We start from the raw sequence: 15,972 nt of genomic DNA, 5'->3' as shown, positions 1-15,972 counted from the left end.
TCAGACTTCTCTGCTCATTAATCTGATAAATGAAATTATGGAATCCCAAAGTGGTTTGGGTTGGAAGGGACCACAAAGCTCATCCAGTTCCAGCTCCCTTCCACTATCCCAGGGTGCTCCAATCTGGTCTTGGACACTTCCAGTGATGGGACAGCCACAACTTCTCTGAGCAACCTGTGCCTGGGTCTCACCACCCTCACAGCCAAGAATTCCTATCCAGCATCCCATCTAAACCATCCCTTCTTCCGTTTAAATTCATATTTTAAGCCTCACCTTGTCTCTGATGGGAGCTTGGCCTTCTCATGCTGGTAGGAGTTGGGTTATTTCCCATCTCCAGATCCTCACTTGAGTTTATGAGATAATTTAAATACTTGCCACTGATTATCCCTCATGAAAAAGAACTTGACCTGCTTTTACCGAACATGTTTATATCTATCTTAACTTCTAGTTTTGTCCTTCTTAACCCATCCCATACGAACACGAGGTCACTGAACTGTGCCTTTCTGGCTCTCTGCCCCCAAACCAGCTGGGGATAATCTGTGGCTTTCCCAGAACTACTTATTTATCTGGTTTATGAAATGCTCTGTGTGATTTGGCATAAATGCTCCACCTGCTCTTGAGTTCATGAGAGGGATGGCAGGCCTTTGTTCCGTGTGGTCTGGCACACCTTGGAGCTGTAGGAAGCAGAAATGTCCCCCTCAGGAGCAGGGCTGCCTGCTCCAAGGGCCCCTCCCAGGAAAAAAAGAGAGAAAAGCAGAAATATAGTATTTACATCCAAGTGCTCCAGCATGGGTTGGGCACGGTTCTTCCTGTGAGGTTTTATGGATGTTTTGGTTTTCTGGGGTGAAAACAGATGCAAAGACAAAGAATCCTACAGCGGTTTGGGTTGGAATGGGCTTTAAAGGTCATCTTGTTCCACCTCCTGCCTTGGGCAGGGACACTTCCACTATCCCAGGTTGTTCCAGCCCCATCCAGCTTGGCCTTGGACACTGCCAGGGATGGGGAATCTTACAAATATCCATAAACAGCTGGTGGGAGGCAGGAAGGGGGGTGGACAGAGGTGCCCAGTGGCAGGAGCAGAGGCCATGGACACAGCCTGGAACATAGGAGGGTTCCTCTGCACATCAGGAAGCATCTTCATACCAGGAGAGTGACTGAGCACTGGCACAGTTTGCCCAGGGAGGCTGTGGATTGTCCATCCCTGGAGTTCCTCCAAAGCCAGGTGGGTTTGGTCCTGGCCAGCAGCTCCAGGTGGCCCTGCTGGAGCAGGGAGTGGCACCAGGTGACCTCCAGAGGTCCCTTCCAACCTCAGCCTGGTGGAGAGAGCAGCTCTGGCCTGTGGGGTCCAGAGATCTCCCTCAGGATGTGTCTGGAGTCTCCTTGGAGGGGAACCATCCAGGATGGTCCCTCCTGACCCAGCAAACCCCCCCAGCATTTGCTGGCCTCTGCTCCTGGTGTCCCACTCTGCTTCCCAAGCATGGTGGCTATGTCACCATGGTCCCGTGGGATCCTGGGGTCACAGGAGCACCCAGGGGTGACCCTGGCCTTGCCTTGCAGTACCACATCAACAAGCTATCCATCATGTCCTCCGAAAACCACCTGAACCACAGTGACAAGGACGTGGACGAGGTGGACGCCGCGCTCTCAGACCTGGAAATCACCTTGGAAGGTGGCAAGACGTCAACAATCCTGGTAAGGGCGATTTTCCAGGCATCCAGCCTCATTTATTTCCTATTTTTCTTTTAATTCTGATGAGAAAGTTGCCCACACCCCAGTAATATTTTCTTTAAAACACAGGGATTTTAGATACCAAGGGATAGTTCTGGAATGAGGGAACCCTGGGCAGCATCTGCAAAAGTCTTGGAGGAACCAGGATTTTGCAGATCCCCCCCTGCACCAAGCCTCCCTCCTGATGAAATAATGGAAAACTAAATGGAAATTAAGTTGGTTTTTTTATCCTCACCACTGACTTTCCCAAATAACTGAGTTTTCCACGTTGAGGTTCCTCTTCCACTGTTTCTAATTCACGTTTTACAGCACCTAAAGCAGCTGCTGGATTTTCAGAACTAATTTAGGCTTATGAAACCCTATTTTTATTAGACTGGATTTTAGCCTAGGTCTGTATTTCAGAGCATTTGGGGTTTTTTTTCTTGATATGTCGTTTTAGCACTGGTTTTCCACCTTTAAAAATATAAAGCCTGAAAATTAAAGTGCATTAAAAGGGCTCAGTCTTGTCAGCTTTGGCCCAGCACAGTTTTTCCAGGCATTTTGCACATTTAAACCATCTCTTTCCAACCCTAAAATCTGAAATTTTCCACTTTTACACTTCATATAATTTTTTAAGTGTTTATGACGGGTCTTTTTGAAGCTACGTCCATCCTTAGATGCTTTATTGGCATTAACAACAGCAGAGCTTTGCAGTATGAACCAGAAATAACAACAAATTTTTATCACCAAGACATGTTTTCTAATTCCTTTTGCAAAACCAGATTTGAAACACATCAGTGAGGAACAGTCCCTGCCAGACAGGAGTGAAGAGGACAATGATTCATCCAAAAAATCCCATCCCTTTCCGTAGGGCTTTGGAGCAGGAGCCATTTCCAGATGCATTCGAGTAATTGAATACGGATAATGGGCAATTACTGGATTGTTTGTTTAGATTCTGCATTTTTTTCCCCTGTGGTATCTGTAAACAGTTTCTCATTGCAGACTGAAAGTAAACTGTCCTGCTACTGGAAGCTCCTGGAGCAATCCTCCCTTTCTTTCCCTTTCCCTGGGAATTGCAATTGCCACCCTGATGCAAAAAAGGGAGTTTTAAACTCAATATTTTCAACATTTTGGGGGAGGAAAAAAAAATATTTCAAGGCTTAGAAATCCCAGTTAGTTCTCTGCAGAGGTGCCTCTTCTCTTTTTGTTTGGAGCATCAGGAATAAGTGAAGGGAGGAGAAAATTCGCTGTGCAATGGTGACTCCAGGCTGGGAATTGGCTCCAGCAGCAGCAGGAATTCCTCAAAGGAAAATCAATCCTTGTCCTCTGCTTTCAAAACAGCAGAGCTGGGCCTTGCATTTTTCACTGCTGGGAAGTGGTTTGGGCTTTCTCAGAGCAGTTTCCCAGCCCCTAAGCCCTGATGGTGCTCCTGGTTCCCTCCCCTGCACCACATCCCTTCCCTGTGATCCCACTGCTCCCAGTGATTGGGATAATCTTTGATTTCCAGGGTGACATCACTTCCATCCCTGAGCTCGCTGACTACATTAAAGTCTTCAAGTAAGTGCTGATGGGAAGAGCTGCTTGTGGAACTGGTAATGCCTGTGAATAATTAATGGTCTTGCCTCTTAATTTCCTTTTATTTTTATCTCCTTGCCTTATGATATTCAAAATATTCAATACTTAAGTTAATTAGTTCTTAAATACAAAATTCAAGGTGTTTTCCTGCTCTGGTGCATCCTATAGCCAGCAGTGTGTGCTTGGATGTTTCTTTAAAACATTTAATGCCCAGGAGAGAACAAACCATCCTAAAATGAGGAGGGAAACCTAAAAACCTCCCTCAAAGACTCTTCCTGGTCTGCAGGAAGCTGGAGGAATTCCATCCAGCCAGGATTCCAGTCTCTCCATGCCAAAAGGAGCAGGTTAAGCTGACTCTGCCCCTCTCCCAGCTTGCTCAGGATTTAGGGGGTTTTTTTTTAGCTTGCTTTGACTTGGTTGGTGGTTCATGGAAATCAGGAGCAGCAGCGTCTGCCCTTGGAGGAACATTTTTAGCAGCCACCACCATCTTTTGCAATTTATTGCCTGCTGCAGTGAAAGTTCTGGAAGCTGGAAACACTGATGGGATTTCACAGCAGAGCTGCAGGATAGTGCTGGTGGGGGGAAAAAGCTGCAGACAGTGAAGCAGCTCTGGAACAAACCTTTATTTTATGAATTGTTTGGTTCTGGAGCCAGAACCTGGCACACTCTGCTCTGAAAACCCCTTCTCCCTCTCCAGAGGTGAATTAATGAGGTCTCTGCCTCTGTCTGGGCTTGTGGTCTGCCTTTAATTGGGATGAAGATTCAAGGCTGTGCCCAGCCCCTCAGTGGGTGTTTTTTCCCTCCCTTGAACAAACAAACAAACAAAAAACTTGTTCTGCCCCTTGATCTGCTGATTTGCCAATCAAATTAGGCACCACTCCGGGAGCTAATTGCCTGCAAATTGGAGCACCAGGGGATGGAGCAGCCAGAAGCTGCTGGTTCCTCACTCAGTGCAAGCCCTGAACCCTGGGGTTGGGGTTTGAGGCTGTCAGATTGAACACAGAATTCTGTTTGCTCCTAAAAATGGGGCTCAGGTGGTGTCTTAGTGCCAGAAATGCAGTGTGAGTGGTGCAATGTTTGGAGCTGTCCCAGCTCTGGATGTGTCACACTTCAGCTGGGGAGGAGAACTGGGGAAGCAGTGCAGGTCCCTTGTATTCCATACATTTAACTCCACATATTTATTCTTAAATGTGTCCCAGCATGTGCCTGGTGTGGCTGTGGAGATTTGGAATGGTTCTCTCTCCCCTGCCAGCCAGGTCACTGCCCTTGCCAGCTAAAATCACAGAATCCCAGAGTGTTTGGGGTTGGGATGGACTTTAAAGACCATCCTGTTCCAACTCTGAGATGGCAGGGACACCTTCCACTGTCCCAGGCTGCTCCGAGCCCTGTCCAGCCTGGCTTTAAACACTGCCAGGAATCCAGGGGCAGCCACAGCTGCTCTGGGCACCCTGTGCCAGGGCCTGCCCACCCTCACAGAGAAATATTTCTTCTTAATATCCCATCTAAAATACTCTCAGCAGCATTTTCTGAGATGAAAACACAAGAAATGCATAAGAGGCTGCAGATCCAGCCTTAGAATAAAATTTAGAAATCAGGGAAGGTTAAAATATTCTGATACCTGGGGCTCTGTAAAGGCTCTGAGCTTGTGCTGAGATGAGTTCAGGGTGCTTCACATTGCAGGGCCACCAGTTCTCCTGCAGAGTCAAGCAAAATCCATGCTTTGTGGAGAAAAGAAGGGAACCTTTTGTGCTGTGGAGTGTTTAAAAAGAAAACAAGGAGTGCACTCAGGCGTGTGCGTGACTGACACGTCCTTGGAAGTGCTGCTTCCCCCAGAGCCTGAGCAGAGTGCTTCCAGTTTCATGTGGTGTCTGGAGAGGCAGAGTTTGCAGTGCTTCATGGACTCCTCTGTTTTTGTAGCACAGCCCTCCAGCTCCCCCCACCTTGCCCCAAATTATCTCCCTGGGATTGAAGAGTCCAAGCTTGGAATTGGAGCTCAACTCCTTGAGCCAGCAGTGCAGGAAAGGCTGAGCCCCCAGGCAGGAGTGGGAATAACCCAGGCTGCTGACAGCAGCTTGCCAGGGCTGAAATTCTGAGCAAACACTGAGGTTTCCAGCTTGTTTTAGGAGCTCAGGCCAAGTGAGATGTCCCCCCACGTGTCCTGCAGGCCCAAGAAGCTGACGTTGAAAGGCTACAAGCCCTACTGGTGCACCTTCAAAGATACCTCCATCTCCTGCTACAAAAGCAAAGAGGAATCCAACGGGACTCCTGCTCACCAGATGAACCTGAGAGGTAAGAGAAGCACAAGGCTGGGCTGAGAGAAGCTGCTTTTTATTCCAGGAATAGGCTGCTCCTCCTGCATCTTGTTTTCCCACTGCTTTATCGCCTCAGAATTCCATCCTGGGGTTGGGTAAAGGTGTGTAAAGGAATGACTAGGCTGGGTTTGATATCGTGGCACAGACTTGGAGTTCTGAGTGTGATTATGTGTGATCCCACAGGGAAGCACCACCAGCCCCCCAATACCTTGAGAAGGGAGCTTGGAGAACCATGGAATGGTTTGGGTTGGAGGGGACCTTCCAAACCTTGTTCCAGCCTTCCACCTGCCCTTCTCCTTTTTGTCAGCTCTCCAAAGGACTGCACTGACTCCCACAGCAGAAACTGGGAAGAACAGACCATTTTCTTCCTCTGCTGCCTTTATTTCTCCTCCTCTCCCTGCTGCTGGCTGGGAGCAGCTCACTCCAGAGCTGAAATTCCTGTGGTGGCTGCCTGTCCTTGTGTCAAGTGAAACATTCCTGCTCCAGCAGCCATGGAGCTGCAGTGAGCTCGTGTGTTCTCCCCATGGATGCAGGAGCAGGGGGGATGCCAGGTGACCTCAGGCTGCTGTGGGAGCAAGGCCTGGCCCCCAGGACCTTTCTGGGAGCTTTTGACAGATCTGCTGTGACAGCAATTTCAGAAATCTGCGAGGCGGCCTTGGCGCGGTGCCCGTGGCGGGGTCGGTTCATCGCCCCTGTGTTTACACAGCCCCTTGGAATCCTCTCCAGGCACCAGGAGCAGGATGCTCACAGCCAGATCGTGGAATCCCTCAATGGTTTGGCTTGGAAGGGGTTTTAAAGCCCATCCAGTTCCACCTGGCTCCCACAGGCAGGGACACCTTGCACTAAACTGGGATGGTCCAAGCCCCCCCAGCCTGGCCTGAAACACTTCATGGCATCCCATCACTCATCAATAACATAGAGGGGATTCAGGGTGAGAGCCAACACCTGTCCAGTCACCTTTTCCTGTCCTTTACTGAAGATTTTGGGGTGCTTGCCAGCCACTGGATTCATTTCTGATTCCAGGCAGGATCCAGGAGTTCTGTGGGTTTGCTTTTGCTTCATTGCTTTCAGATCAGGTCTTGCTTTTCCCCCCATTTTCCTGACACTGGTAAAAAGGAACATCTGACAGGTTTTTTCTGTGCTGTGTGGAGTGTTCATCCCATCAGAGGTGTGGGACAAACCTTTGGCAGCACTGAGATGCCACTGGTCAGGGAGCTTTGCTCTTTCTTTTCCTATTTTCACTTTCTTTGCCACTTTTTAAATCATCATTCCTCACACCCCTGCTAAACCCCTCATTGCAGGATGTGAAGTTACCCCTGATGTGAACATCTCTGGTCAGAAATTCAACATCAAACTCCTGATTCCAGTGGCAGAGGGGATGAACGAGATTTGGCTGCGCTGTGACAACGTAAGTTCATCTCTTGGACTGGCCCCCTCTTCAGCCTTCTCCCACCATCCCACCCCTGCTCAGGGGCTGTTCTTTAAAAAACAAATAGAAAATGCTCCCACCTGCCTGATCTCAGCATTCCAAATGTGCTCCACATCACCTGTGAGTTCATGTGGGATTCACATTCTCTGAACCTGAGAGAAGCAGAGAAAAGAATGATTAAAACAATTCTTATCTCATTTGCTGTGCCTGTGTTGTGCCAAAGCAGAATGCTGTGTGGAGATTGTTTACCCAGAGTGATGGTGTTTTGTTTCCTTGGCCTATCAGGGCCAAGGGCATGTGCAGGCTGTGGGTCAGCAGACACTCACGAGATTCTGGGCAGTTGAGCTGAGTTTGAGTTGGGTGATTTGTGCAGATTCAGTTTAGATGTAATGTAATATAATATGGAATAAAATAGTATAATCAAGTAATTAATTAGCCTTCTGATAAGATGGAGTCAGATGCATCCTTTTTCTCCCCTTGTCAGGGGTTATCTGCTTTTCCTAGAAGTTCAGAGCAGAAAATCAGCTTTGACTGTGTCGTGTGGTTTTTGGCCACACGTTGGTTGGGTTCCTGCCTGTCTTTGTGCATGCTGCAGTCTCCTGAGGCTGGGAGGGGAATGAGGGCTCCATGGGGTGTTTTTTGAGGGGTGTGGTGGTCCCCCCATGGCCGTGACAGACACGTGTCCCTGTTTTGGGGGCATGAGACACAGTATGCCAGCTGGATGGCCACCTGCCGCCTGGCCTCCAAGGGCCTAACCATAACCCTAACCCTAAACAAAAACCGACCCAAAATAGGGATTTTCAGAGCTCTCAGGTGCCCTGCCAGAGTTTGGTGTCAGAGCCAGCTGGGGAAGACACATTCTGAGAAGCACAGCTGATGTTCCCTTCATCTGCTTGTAATCCCAAGCAGCATCCCAGTCATTTCTCCACATATCCCAAACAGAAAGATCTGCTGAGCTCAGAGTGAGCTCCTGAGCTTCCCCTCGAGCTTCCCCAGCCAGAGTGGCCTTGAGTTTGTGCAGAGACCTGGAGAGGACAGTGAGGCCATGAGCCCACCTCTGAACTGGCAGCTTCCCCCTCCCCTTCAGGCTCCATCAGGAATTACAGAATGTCCTGAGGGGGAAGGAACCACAAAGATCAGAGTCCAGACCTCCAACAATCCCACCCTGGACATCCCTGGCAGCGCTGTCCAAACACTCCTGGAGCAGAAAATCAACTTTAGCTTTGTCATGTTGTTTCTGGCCACACGTTGGTTGGGTTCCTGCCTGTCTTTGTGCATGCTGCAGTCTCCTGAGGCTGGGAGGGGAATGAGGGCTCCATGGGGTGTTTTTTGAGGGGTGTGGTGGTCCCCCCATGGCTGTGACAGACACGTGTCCCTGTTTTGGGGGGCAGGAGACGCAGTACGCCAGCTGGATGGCCGCCTGCCGCCTGGCCTCCAAGGGCAAGACCATGGCCGACAGCTCCTACGGCATGGAAGTGCAGAACATCCTGTCCTTCCTGAAAATGCAGCATTTGAACCCAGACCCGCAGCTCATCCCAGAGCAGATCAACACTGACATCAACCCCGAGTGCCTGGTGTCTCCTCGCTACCTGAAGAAGTACAAGAACAAGCAGGTGGGTGCTGCTGGTGGCCTTGCCTGGGCTGGACGCGCGTGCCGGCGGTGGCTGGTGTTTAACACGGCGTGGTTTGGATGTTTTGGATGTCCTCACTCACTGGGATGCACGTGGTTACTAAAAGGAGGTGGGACTGAAGGGTTTGGTTTGGATCCAGCACCTGGGGATGGCACCCAGCACCGGGATTGTGCCACTTGCTGTGTGAAGTGCACGGGCACGGCGGGGAACCTTCAGTTGGAAATGCATCTGAAATTGGTTGATGCTTATTTTAAACACATTCTGGGAATGGTTTGGCCCCTGCTGATACTGGTTTGGCTCCAGCTGCCCCATCTCTGCCCGGTGCTGGGGTTAAAACCCCTTCCCCTGCACAGAATCCATGGAGAAATCCCCGGGATCAGCGGAGTTGCAGTTGCCTGCAGTGCTTTATCCACACTTGGCTGTAACACGGTTTGCATATTTCTCTCTTTGCTTTTCCACTGCTTCCAAATGCCAGTCCTTGGAACATTGCTTCGGTTTTGAGTTGCTGTGACTCGTGCTTGAACTCCATCCACGCTCCATCCCATCCCTGCCTGACAGGGCTGAACTGTTCCGCTCTGGGAATAAATGCAGGATTCTCTCAAAGAGAATTATATGTCAGAACAGCAGCAAAAATAAGGAAAGCATTGCTCCGTGGCCTTTTGGTGACTTAAATCCTTCAGGCTGCTGGCTGGGGCTGGATATGATTTCTCCAAGCCCAGAAGAAGGCTGCAAGTAAGAGAAGCCGGAAAAATATAACTTTTTATTGGCACAGCACGATGATTTCCTGGCAGTGGAGTTATATTTTATATAGCCCTTATTATTCTCCTGAATAAGCCTTTATATCCCCTTGGATGGAGGGAGAGGCTGCATAAATATACTACTTTAACATATATATATATAGATATATATATTTATATATATAAAATACTTTCTAGGTTTCTGGGAAAACAGAGGCACCTGGAAAAATATTAGCTTGGAAAACTTGCTTACTGTGCAGGTATCCTGGTTATAAAAATAAAATCTATGGAATTTTGGGGATGAGCACGATGGGGATGGTCCCAGTCAGGATGTGGCCATGGTGTGGACACCAGGGCCCTCACAGGCATCAGCCAAGCAGTGGATTTAGGATTTTCCTTGGTGGCTAGAGGCAAAGCCTGGAGCAGCAGAGGATGTTTGCTGAGAGGAATGAGGGATGGAGGCTGCAGGAATGTCAGGAATTTGACCACAAGGGTCCTTCTGAGGCACAGGGAAGGAGGGGGAGGAGGAGGAGGAGGCTGTGCAGCCCACAGGAGGTGCTGAAATGGGAATTGGCTGTGGATTTATGGAGGCTCTGGGTCCTCACCAGCCCCAAACCCACTGGGGTGATGTTTGTCTCCACGTGCAGCAGCGTAGGGTTGGCTGGGATTGGAAGCACCAAATCCTAAATGAAAATAAACAAAAACCGACCCAAAATAGGGATTTTCAGAGCTCTCAGGTGCCCTGCCAGAGTTTGGTGTCAGAGCCAGCTGGGGCAGACACATCTCTGAGAAGCACAGCTGATGTTCCCTTCATCTGCTTGTAATCCCAAGCAGCATCCCAGTCATTTCTCCACATATCCCAAACAGAAAGATCTGCTGAGCTCAGAGTGAGCTCCTGAGCTTCCCCTCGAGCTTCCCCAGCCAGAGTGGCCTTGAGTTTGTGCAGAGACCTGGAGAGGACAGTGAGGCCATGAACCCACCTCTGAACTGGCAGCTTCCCCCTCCCCTTCACCCCCAGCAGGAATCACAGAATGTCCTGAGGGGGAAGGGACCACAAGGATCAGAGTCCAGACCCCCAACAATCCCACCCTGGGCATCCCTGGCAACGCCGGCCAAACCCTCCTGGAGCTCTGGCAGCCTCGGGGCTGTGCCCATTCCCTGGGCAGCCTGGGCACTGCCAGCACCCTCTGGGGGAGGAACCTTTTCCTGAAACCCATCCCAAACCATCTGAGGACCAAAACCATCTCTCCACAATGCCAGGGCCCAGCTGGGATCACTCCAGTGCTCCAGCAGGGCCAGCGTGAGCGGTGACTCTCTGCTCGCTTGTCCCTGCTCACATTCCCTTTGGCTGCTTTTCCACCTAAGGAATTGTGCATGTGGTTTGTTTTGGTTTTTTTTTTTTTTTTTTTTTGCTTGAACTTTGGTTTGCAGTTAATTTACACTTTTTCTTTGCTTTGTTGCCATATTTCTGATTGCTTTTTTTTCTTTCTGCCTCCTTTTCTTTTTTTTTATTTTTTCATTTCGCCTTGCCATCTTCAGCCAGGCTATGTAAGAGACTTGGTAAGTGACAGCAACAATAAAATTAAGATAAACTTAAAATAAATTTAATCTAGAACCCCTTTGGTTTAGAGAGCAGCGGTGACAGCACTAACAAAACCTGCACCCTCCCCGTGACACTTGGGCCCTGGTAGGTTTAATAACAGTCCCCAGTGACTTATGGGGTGAAACTGGAAAACCCTGCACCGCAAATTTGCCTTGTTGTTTCCTCACATCCTTAAAGTTCCCGAGAGCATGAGTGGGAATGTGAACATCTCTGGTCAGACAGCTCTGATCTATATTTGCTTTCCTGTATGTGGAGATGGGAATCTCCACATGGGCTCTGAGCAGTCGGAGCCGAAACAAAACCTCAGGGGAGGAATTATCGATTATCCGCGCTCGGCTCCGCGCGCGTGGCAGCGGAGGTGGCACTGAGGTCCCCTGTCCCCTGACCCCGCTGTGTCTCGCCGCCCGCAGATCACGGCGCGCATCCTGGAGGCTCACCAGAACGTGGCCCAGATGAGCCTCATTGAGGCCAAGATGCGCTTTATCCAAGCCTGGCAGTCGCTGCCCGAGTTCGGCATCACGCACTTCAACGCCAGGTGGGTGCGGCTGCGGGGCTGGGCTGGAGGAGTGTCCTTCATGGGTACAGGGAGTGGGTTAAATACCCTGGAATCATTGTGGAATCGGTTGGGTTTGGCTGGGTTGGGTTGGGTTTGGATGCATTGGGTTGTGTTGAGTTGGGTTGGGTTTGGCTGGGTTGGGTTGAGTTGGGTTGGGTCGAGTTGGGGTGCATTGGGTTGGGTTGGGCTGGGATGGGATGGGATGTGTTTGGTTTGGTTGTGTTGGATTGGGTTGGGTTGGGTTGTGTCGCTTTGGATTGGGTTGAGTTGGGTTGCATTGGATTAAGTTGGGTTGGATTGGGCTGGGTTGGGTTGGGCTGGGTTGGATTGGATTGGGTTGGGTTGGATTAGGTTGGGTTGGGTTGGATTAGGTTGGGTTGGATTGCCTTGGGTTGGGTTGGATTGCCTTGGGTTGGGTTGGATTGCCTTGGGTTGGCTTTGGTTGCGTTGGGTTGTGTTGCCCTGGATTGGGTTGGGTTGTGTTGCCTTGGATTAGATTGGGCTGGGTTTGGTTGCGTTGGGTTGGGATGCATTGGCTTGGGTTTGGTTGGCTTGGATTGTGTTGCATTGGATTGGGTTGGGTTAGATTGGGTTGTGTTGAATTGGGTTGGGTTGGGCTGCCTTGGATTGGGTTGGATTAAGTTGGATTTGCTTGGGTTGGAAGGGAATGGTTCAAAGTTCATCTCATTCCAGCCCCCTGCCATGGGCAAGGACATCCCTGTGCACGTCCTTGGCCGAGGAAGTCACGCTGCAGCTGAAATTAAAAACATGAGCTGCTGTGATTTGTAAAAACGGTTTTACAGGTAAACTCAGCTGCTGGGTTTGTGTGTGTGACCTGTTTTTCTCAATCCCTGTGCCAGGTTCCAGGGTGGGAAGAAGGATGAGCTGATCGGCATCGCCTACAACCGGCTGATCCGCATGGACGCCAGCACGGGCGACGCCGTCAAGACCTGGCGCTTCAGCAACATGAAACAGTGGAATGTCAACTGGGAGATCAAAATGGTGAGATGTGTCTGACACCCTGTGCTCTCCCCTGCTCCTGTCAGACAGGAACCACTCCTGGAGTCCTGGAATCCCACATGGGTTGGGATGGGAGGGACCTTAAAGCTCATCTTGTTCCTGCCCCCTGCCATGAGCATCTCACTGTCCCAGGTTGCTCCAAGCTCCATCCAGCCTGGCCTTGGACACTTCCAGGGATCCAGGGGCAGCCACAGCTGCTCTGGGCATGCTCACCACCCTCACAGCCAGGAATTCCCAGTTCCCAATCTCCCATCTATCCCTGCCCTCTGGCACTGGGAGCCATTCCCTGTGTCCTGTCCCTCCATCCCTTGTCCCCAGTCCCTCTCCAGCTCTCCTGGAGTCCCTTTAGGCACTGGTGGAGTTGTGTGTGACCTTTAAGAAAAAACCCAAATCTTTCTCTCCTGTAGAAAGGAATTATTTTCTCCATTCTCTGACCCCCACACAATTAAATGAAGTGAAACCTCAGCACTGATGCTCAGGCTCCATCCTAACCCATAACACAAATACACAGAGCCTTATCCATACTAAAATTCCTTTCATTTGCTATGCAACTCAGACTTTCATGTAAATACCAAACAAATCAGAGTAGTTACTTCCCCAGGCTCTGAGATGGGCTTTCCCCCTGCTGTTACATTTGGATGCACAAATTTTTGGGCTCCTTTTTGGCAGAACACACAATTAAAACTGCCAGGGATACGTGAGGGCTGTTCTCCTGCAGTTTGCAGCTCATTAAGAGTTGCTGGAAAAATTATTCAGCGTCCCCCTCTGCCTCAGAGTCATTGTTTTGACTCAGTTGCAAGCCCAGATATCCCAATTATCCAGCTTGGATACTCTGCTGGGAATCCCCATCCCTCCTGCAGAGCTGTCAGTGATGGGGGGAACAAAAAGAGAATGAGCATCAATAAATGAATGGTTTGTTCAGTCACTCCAAAATGAGCTCCCCCAGCCCCCATAAGGTATTTCAGTGGCCAAAATTCAATTTAGGAAACCAGAGAAGAGTGGAAAGAAAGCCCAGATTTCAACAGGTCCGTGCCCAATCCCTGTTTTTCTGGAAGCAGGGAAAGTGTGGCCACGTGCTCACTGTGGAGAGGTGGAAACACACTGGGGGATTGTTTCTGAGTCATGAGGGAATACAAGGGGTAATGGTAATTCAAATAAATAAATGAATGGATAAATAAATAGAAAAGAATAAAAAAGGCACAAAAGGTATTTCAGTATCTAAATATTTGAATAAGAGTCATGGGATATTTAAAGGGGGAAGGAACTCATAAGGATCCTCAAGGCCAAATTACCATTCACAGAATCCCCGAACGGTTTAGGTTGGGAGGGACCTTAAAGATCAACTCATCCCACCCCTGCCATGGCAGGGACACCTTCCACTGTCCCAGGCTGCTCCAAGCCCTGTCCAGCCTGGCCTGGGGCACTTCCAGGGATCCAGAGGCAGCCACAGCTGCTCTGGGCAACCAGAGAAGAATTCCTTCCCAAATCCCACCCATCCCTGCCCTCTGGCACTGGGAGCCATTCCCTGGCTCCTGTCCCTCCATCCCTTGTCCCCAGTCCCTCTGCAGCTCTCCTGGAGCCCCTTCAGGCCCTGCCAGGGGCTCTGAGCTCTCCCTGGAGCCTTCTCCTCTCCAGGGGAACATTCAGGAGCTCCAACCCTTGGCTCCCTCCGGGCTCACTCCTACACTGGCACCACAAAATTTAGCTCAGGCATTAGAAAACCCTCTGAACACCCCGAAGTGAGGGAGAGGGGGAGGCAGGGCTGGGCTGGGCTGAGCTGGGCTCTGTGTGCCCGCAGGTGACGGTGGAGTTCGCGGACGAGGTGCGGGTGTCGTTCATCTGCACCGAGGTGGATTGCAAGGTGGTGCACGAGTTCATCGGGGGCTACATCTTCCTGTCCACGCGGGCCAAGGACCAGAACGAGAGCCTGGACGAGGAGATGTTCTACAAACTGACCAGTGGCTGGGTGTGAGCCCCGCAGCCTCGCCCCACAGGAACCCCCATGGCCATATTCATGTTTAACTTTCCAAAGCTGTCCTTTGACATAATGCTGCTTAATAAAGTAAGCTTGAAATGTATCTTTTTTTTTTTTTTTTTAACAATTGGATTTTTCGTTGGTTTTTTTCTTTTTTTTTTCTTTTTTTTTTTACTTTTTTTTTTTTTTCTTCATTACCAGACCAGTTAATCTGTGTGCACTAATGAGCACTTCTGTTAATTTGCTATAACCAGACCGTGTCTGGGCAGGGTGACGGTGACCCACAGATCCAGACTCCGATGGGCAGATCAGGATAAAGATTTAACTGACTTAAAAAAAGCCAATTTTTGAAGAGAACTCTAAGCCATCTTCTTGTAAAGCCATCCAGGGCTAACCTATATGAAGTCTATTTATCATGTTTAATGCATGAGTGTTTTATTTCCTTTTTTTTGTGTTTTTATTCTGTACATTTGACCTGTTTGAAGTCGTCCTGCTCCCAAGCAGAGCTGCCATCTCTCCTCTCACACTACACCAGGACTCTGAAGGTGCCTGACATGACTTTGAGGATAGTTTTGTGTGGCCTCGAAGATGATCTTCTGTTAGTCTGTTATAGCTTGGTTTTATTTGTTTAACTTGCCTTTTGATAATCATTTATATTGTCTCTTTTTTTTTAATTTTATTTGTACACCGTATTGTATTATGACACTTTTAGTATTCACCAGCATAGTCACTGTTCTGCCTCTGATATGCAAATTTTTTCATTACGATATGAAGTAAAAGGTTTATGAAGTAAAGGTTTTTGTGTAACTAATGTAAAAAACCACAAATTTTATAAAGTTGTACAGTTTTTGTAACTAGTCTCACAAGCCAGCTAGGATATTGCATAGATCAGCAGTAACTGTGGGATGTCTGGAAGGGGTACGGGGACAAACCGAGGAATAAAAAACCCACAAAAAATACAATTTCAGTCCAGTAAATTTTGATCTAAGTTAAAGGGGATTCCAGAGCTGTGCCACAACACCCTCAGTAGCTGATCCCTGGGCCCAGGGCTGCCAGGTTCATTAAGCCATTCCCACATTAATGCTAACGAGGAGGGGTCCTGTGCCCACCTAATGCCAAGGAATATCCAGTGTTGCGTTCCCACAGTCTGTGGTATCAAGACTATGTTCAAATACATTTTATTTTAAATAAAAGTCAAATCTTCTATTTAACATTCAGCTGCCACTCCTGGTTTTTGGGGTCTATCTGTGCCATGGAAAGGCCATAAACAATTCCATAGGATGGAGCCATCCCATGCCAGCCTTGGGCTCCCTCCTGCTGCCTTGTCCCAAGTTTGCCGAAACAAATGACACCAAAAAGCAACAAAAAGTTACAAAATTCTGGAATGGTTTGGGTTGGAAAGGACCTTAAAGCTCAGCTCATTCCCC

The 15,972-nt window shown here is 49.2% G+C and overlaps 1 protein-coding gene across 4 annotated transcripts in view; it reads left to right on the top strand.

Annotated features, from left to right (window-relative positions):
• Positions 1-15,756, top strand: part of FERMT2 (FERM domain containing kindlin 2) — a 55,102-nt gene extending 39,346 nt beyond the window's left edge. For 2 of the 4 annotated variants that reach the window (XM_063159643.1, XM_063159641.1), the window contains 9 exons: positions 1,558-1,692; positions 3,215-3,264; positions 5,447-5,571; positions 6,896-7,002; positions 8,415-8,636; positions 10,931-10,951; positions 11,405-11,529; positions 12,411-12,552; positions 14,369-15,756. In XM_063159643.1, coding sequence (XP_063015713.1) covers positions 1,558-1,692; positions 3,215-3,264; positions 5,447-5,571; positions 6,896-7,002; positions 8,415-8,636; positions 10,931-10,951; positions 11,405-11,529; positions 12,411-12,552; positions 14,369-14,542 — 1,101 coding nt within the window. In that variant the 3' untranslated portion in view covers positions 14,543-15,756. The remainder of the gene's footprint in view (positions 1-1,557; positions 1,693-3,214; positions 3,265-5,446; positions 5,572-6,895; positions 7,003-8,414; positions 8,637-10,930; positions 10,952-11,404; positions 11,530-12,410; positions 12,553-14,368) is intronic. The other 2 variants (XM_063159644.1, XM_063159642.1) reach the window with 1 other exon arrangement.
• The last annotated feature ends 216 nt before the right edge of the window (positions 15,757-15,972 follow it).

This window comes from Melospiza melodia, chromosome 6 (assembly GCF_035770615.1).
Source record: "Melospiza melodia melodia isolate bMelMel2 chromosome 6, bMelMel2.pri, whole genome shotgun sequence".
NCBI lineage: Eukaryota > Metazoa > Chordata > Aves > Passeriformes > Passerellidae > Melospiza > Melospiza melodia.
Note: the sequence above shows the minus strand (reverse complement) of the source record. Positions and strands in the feature narration are given on the sequence as shown.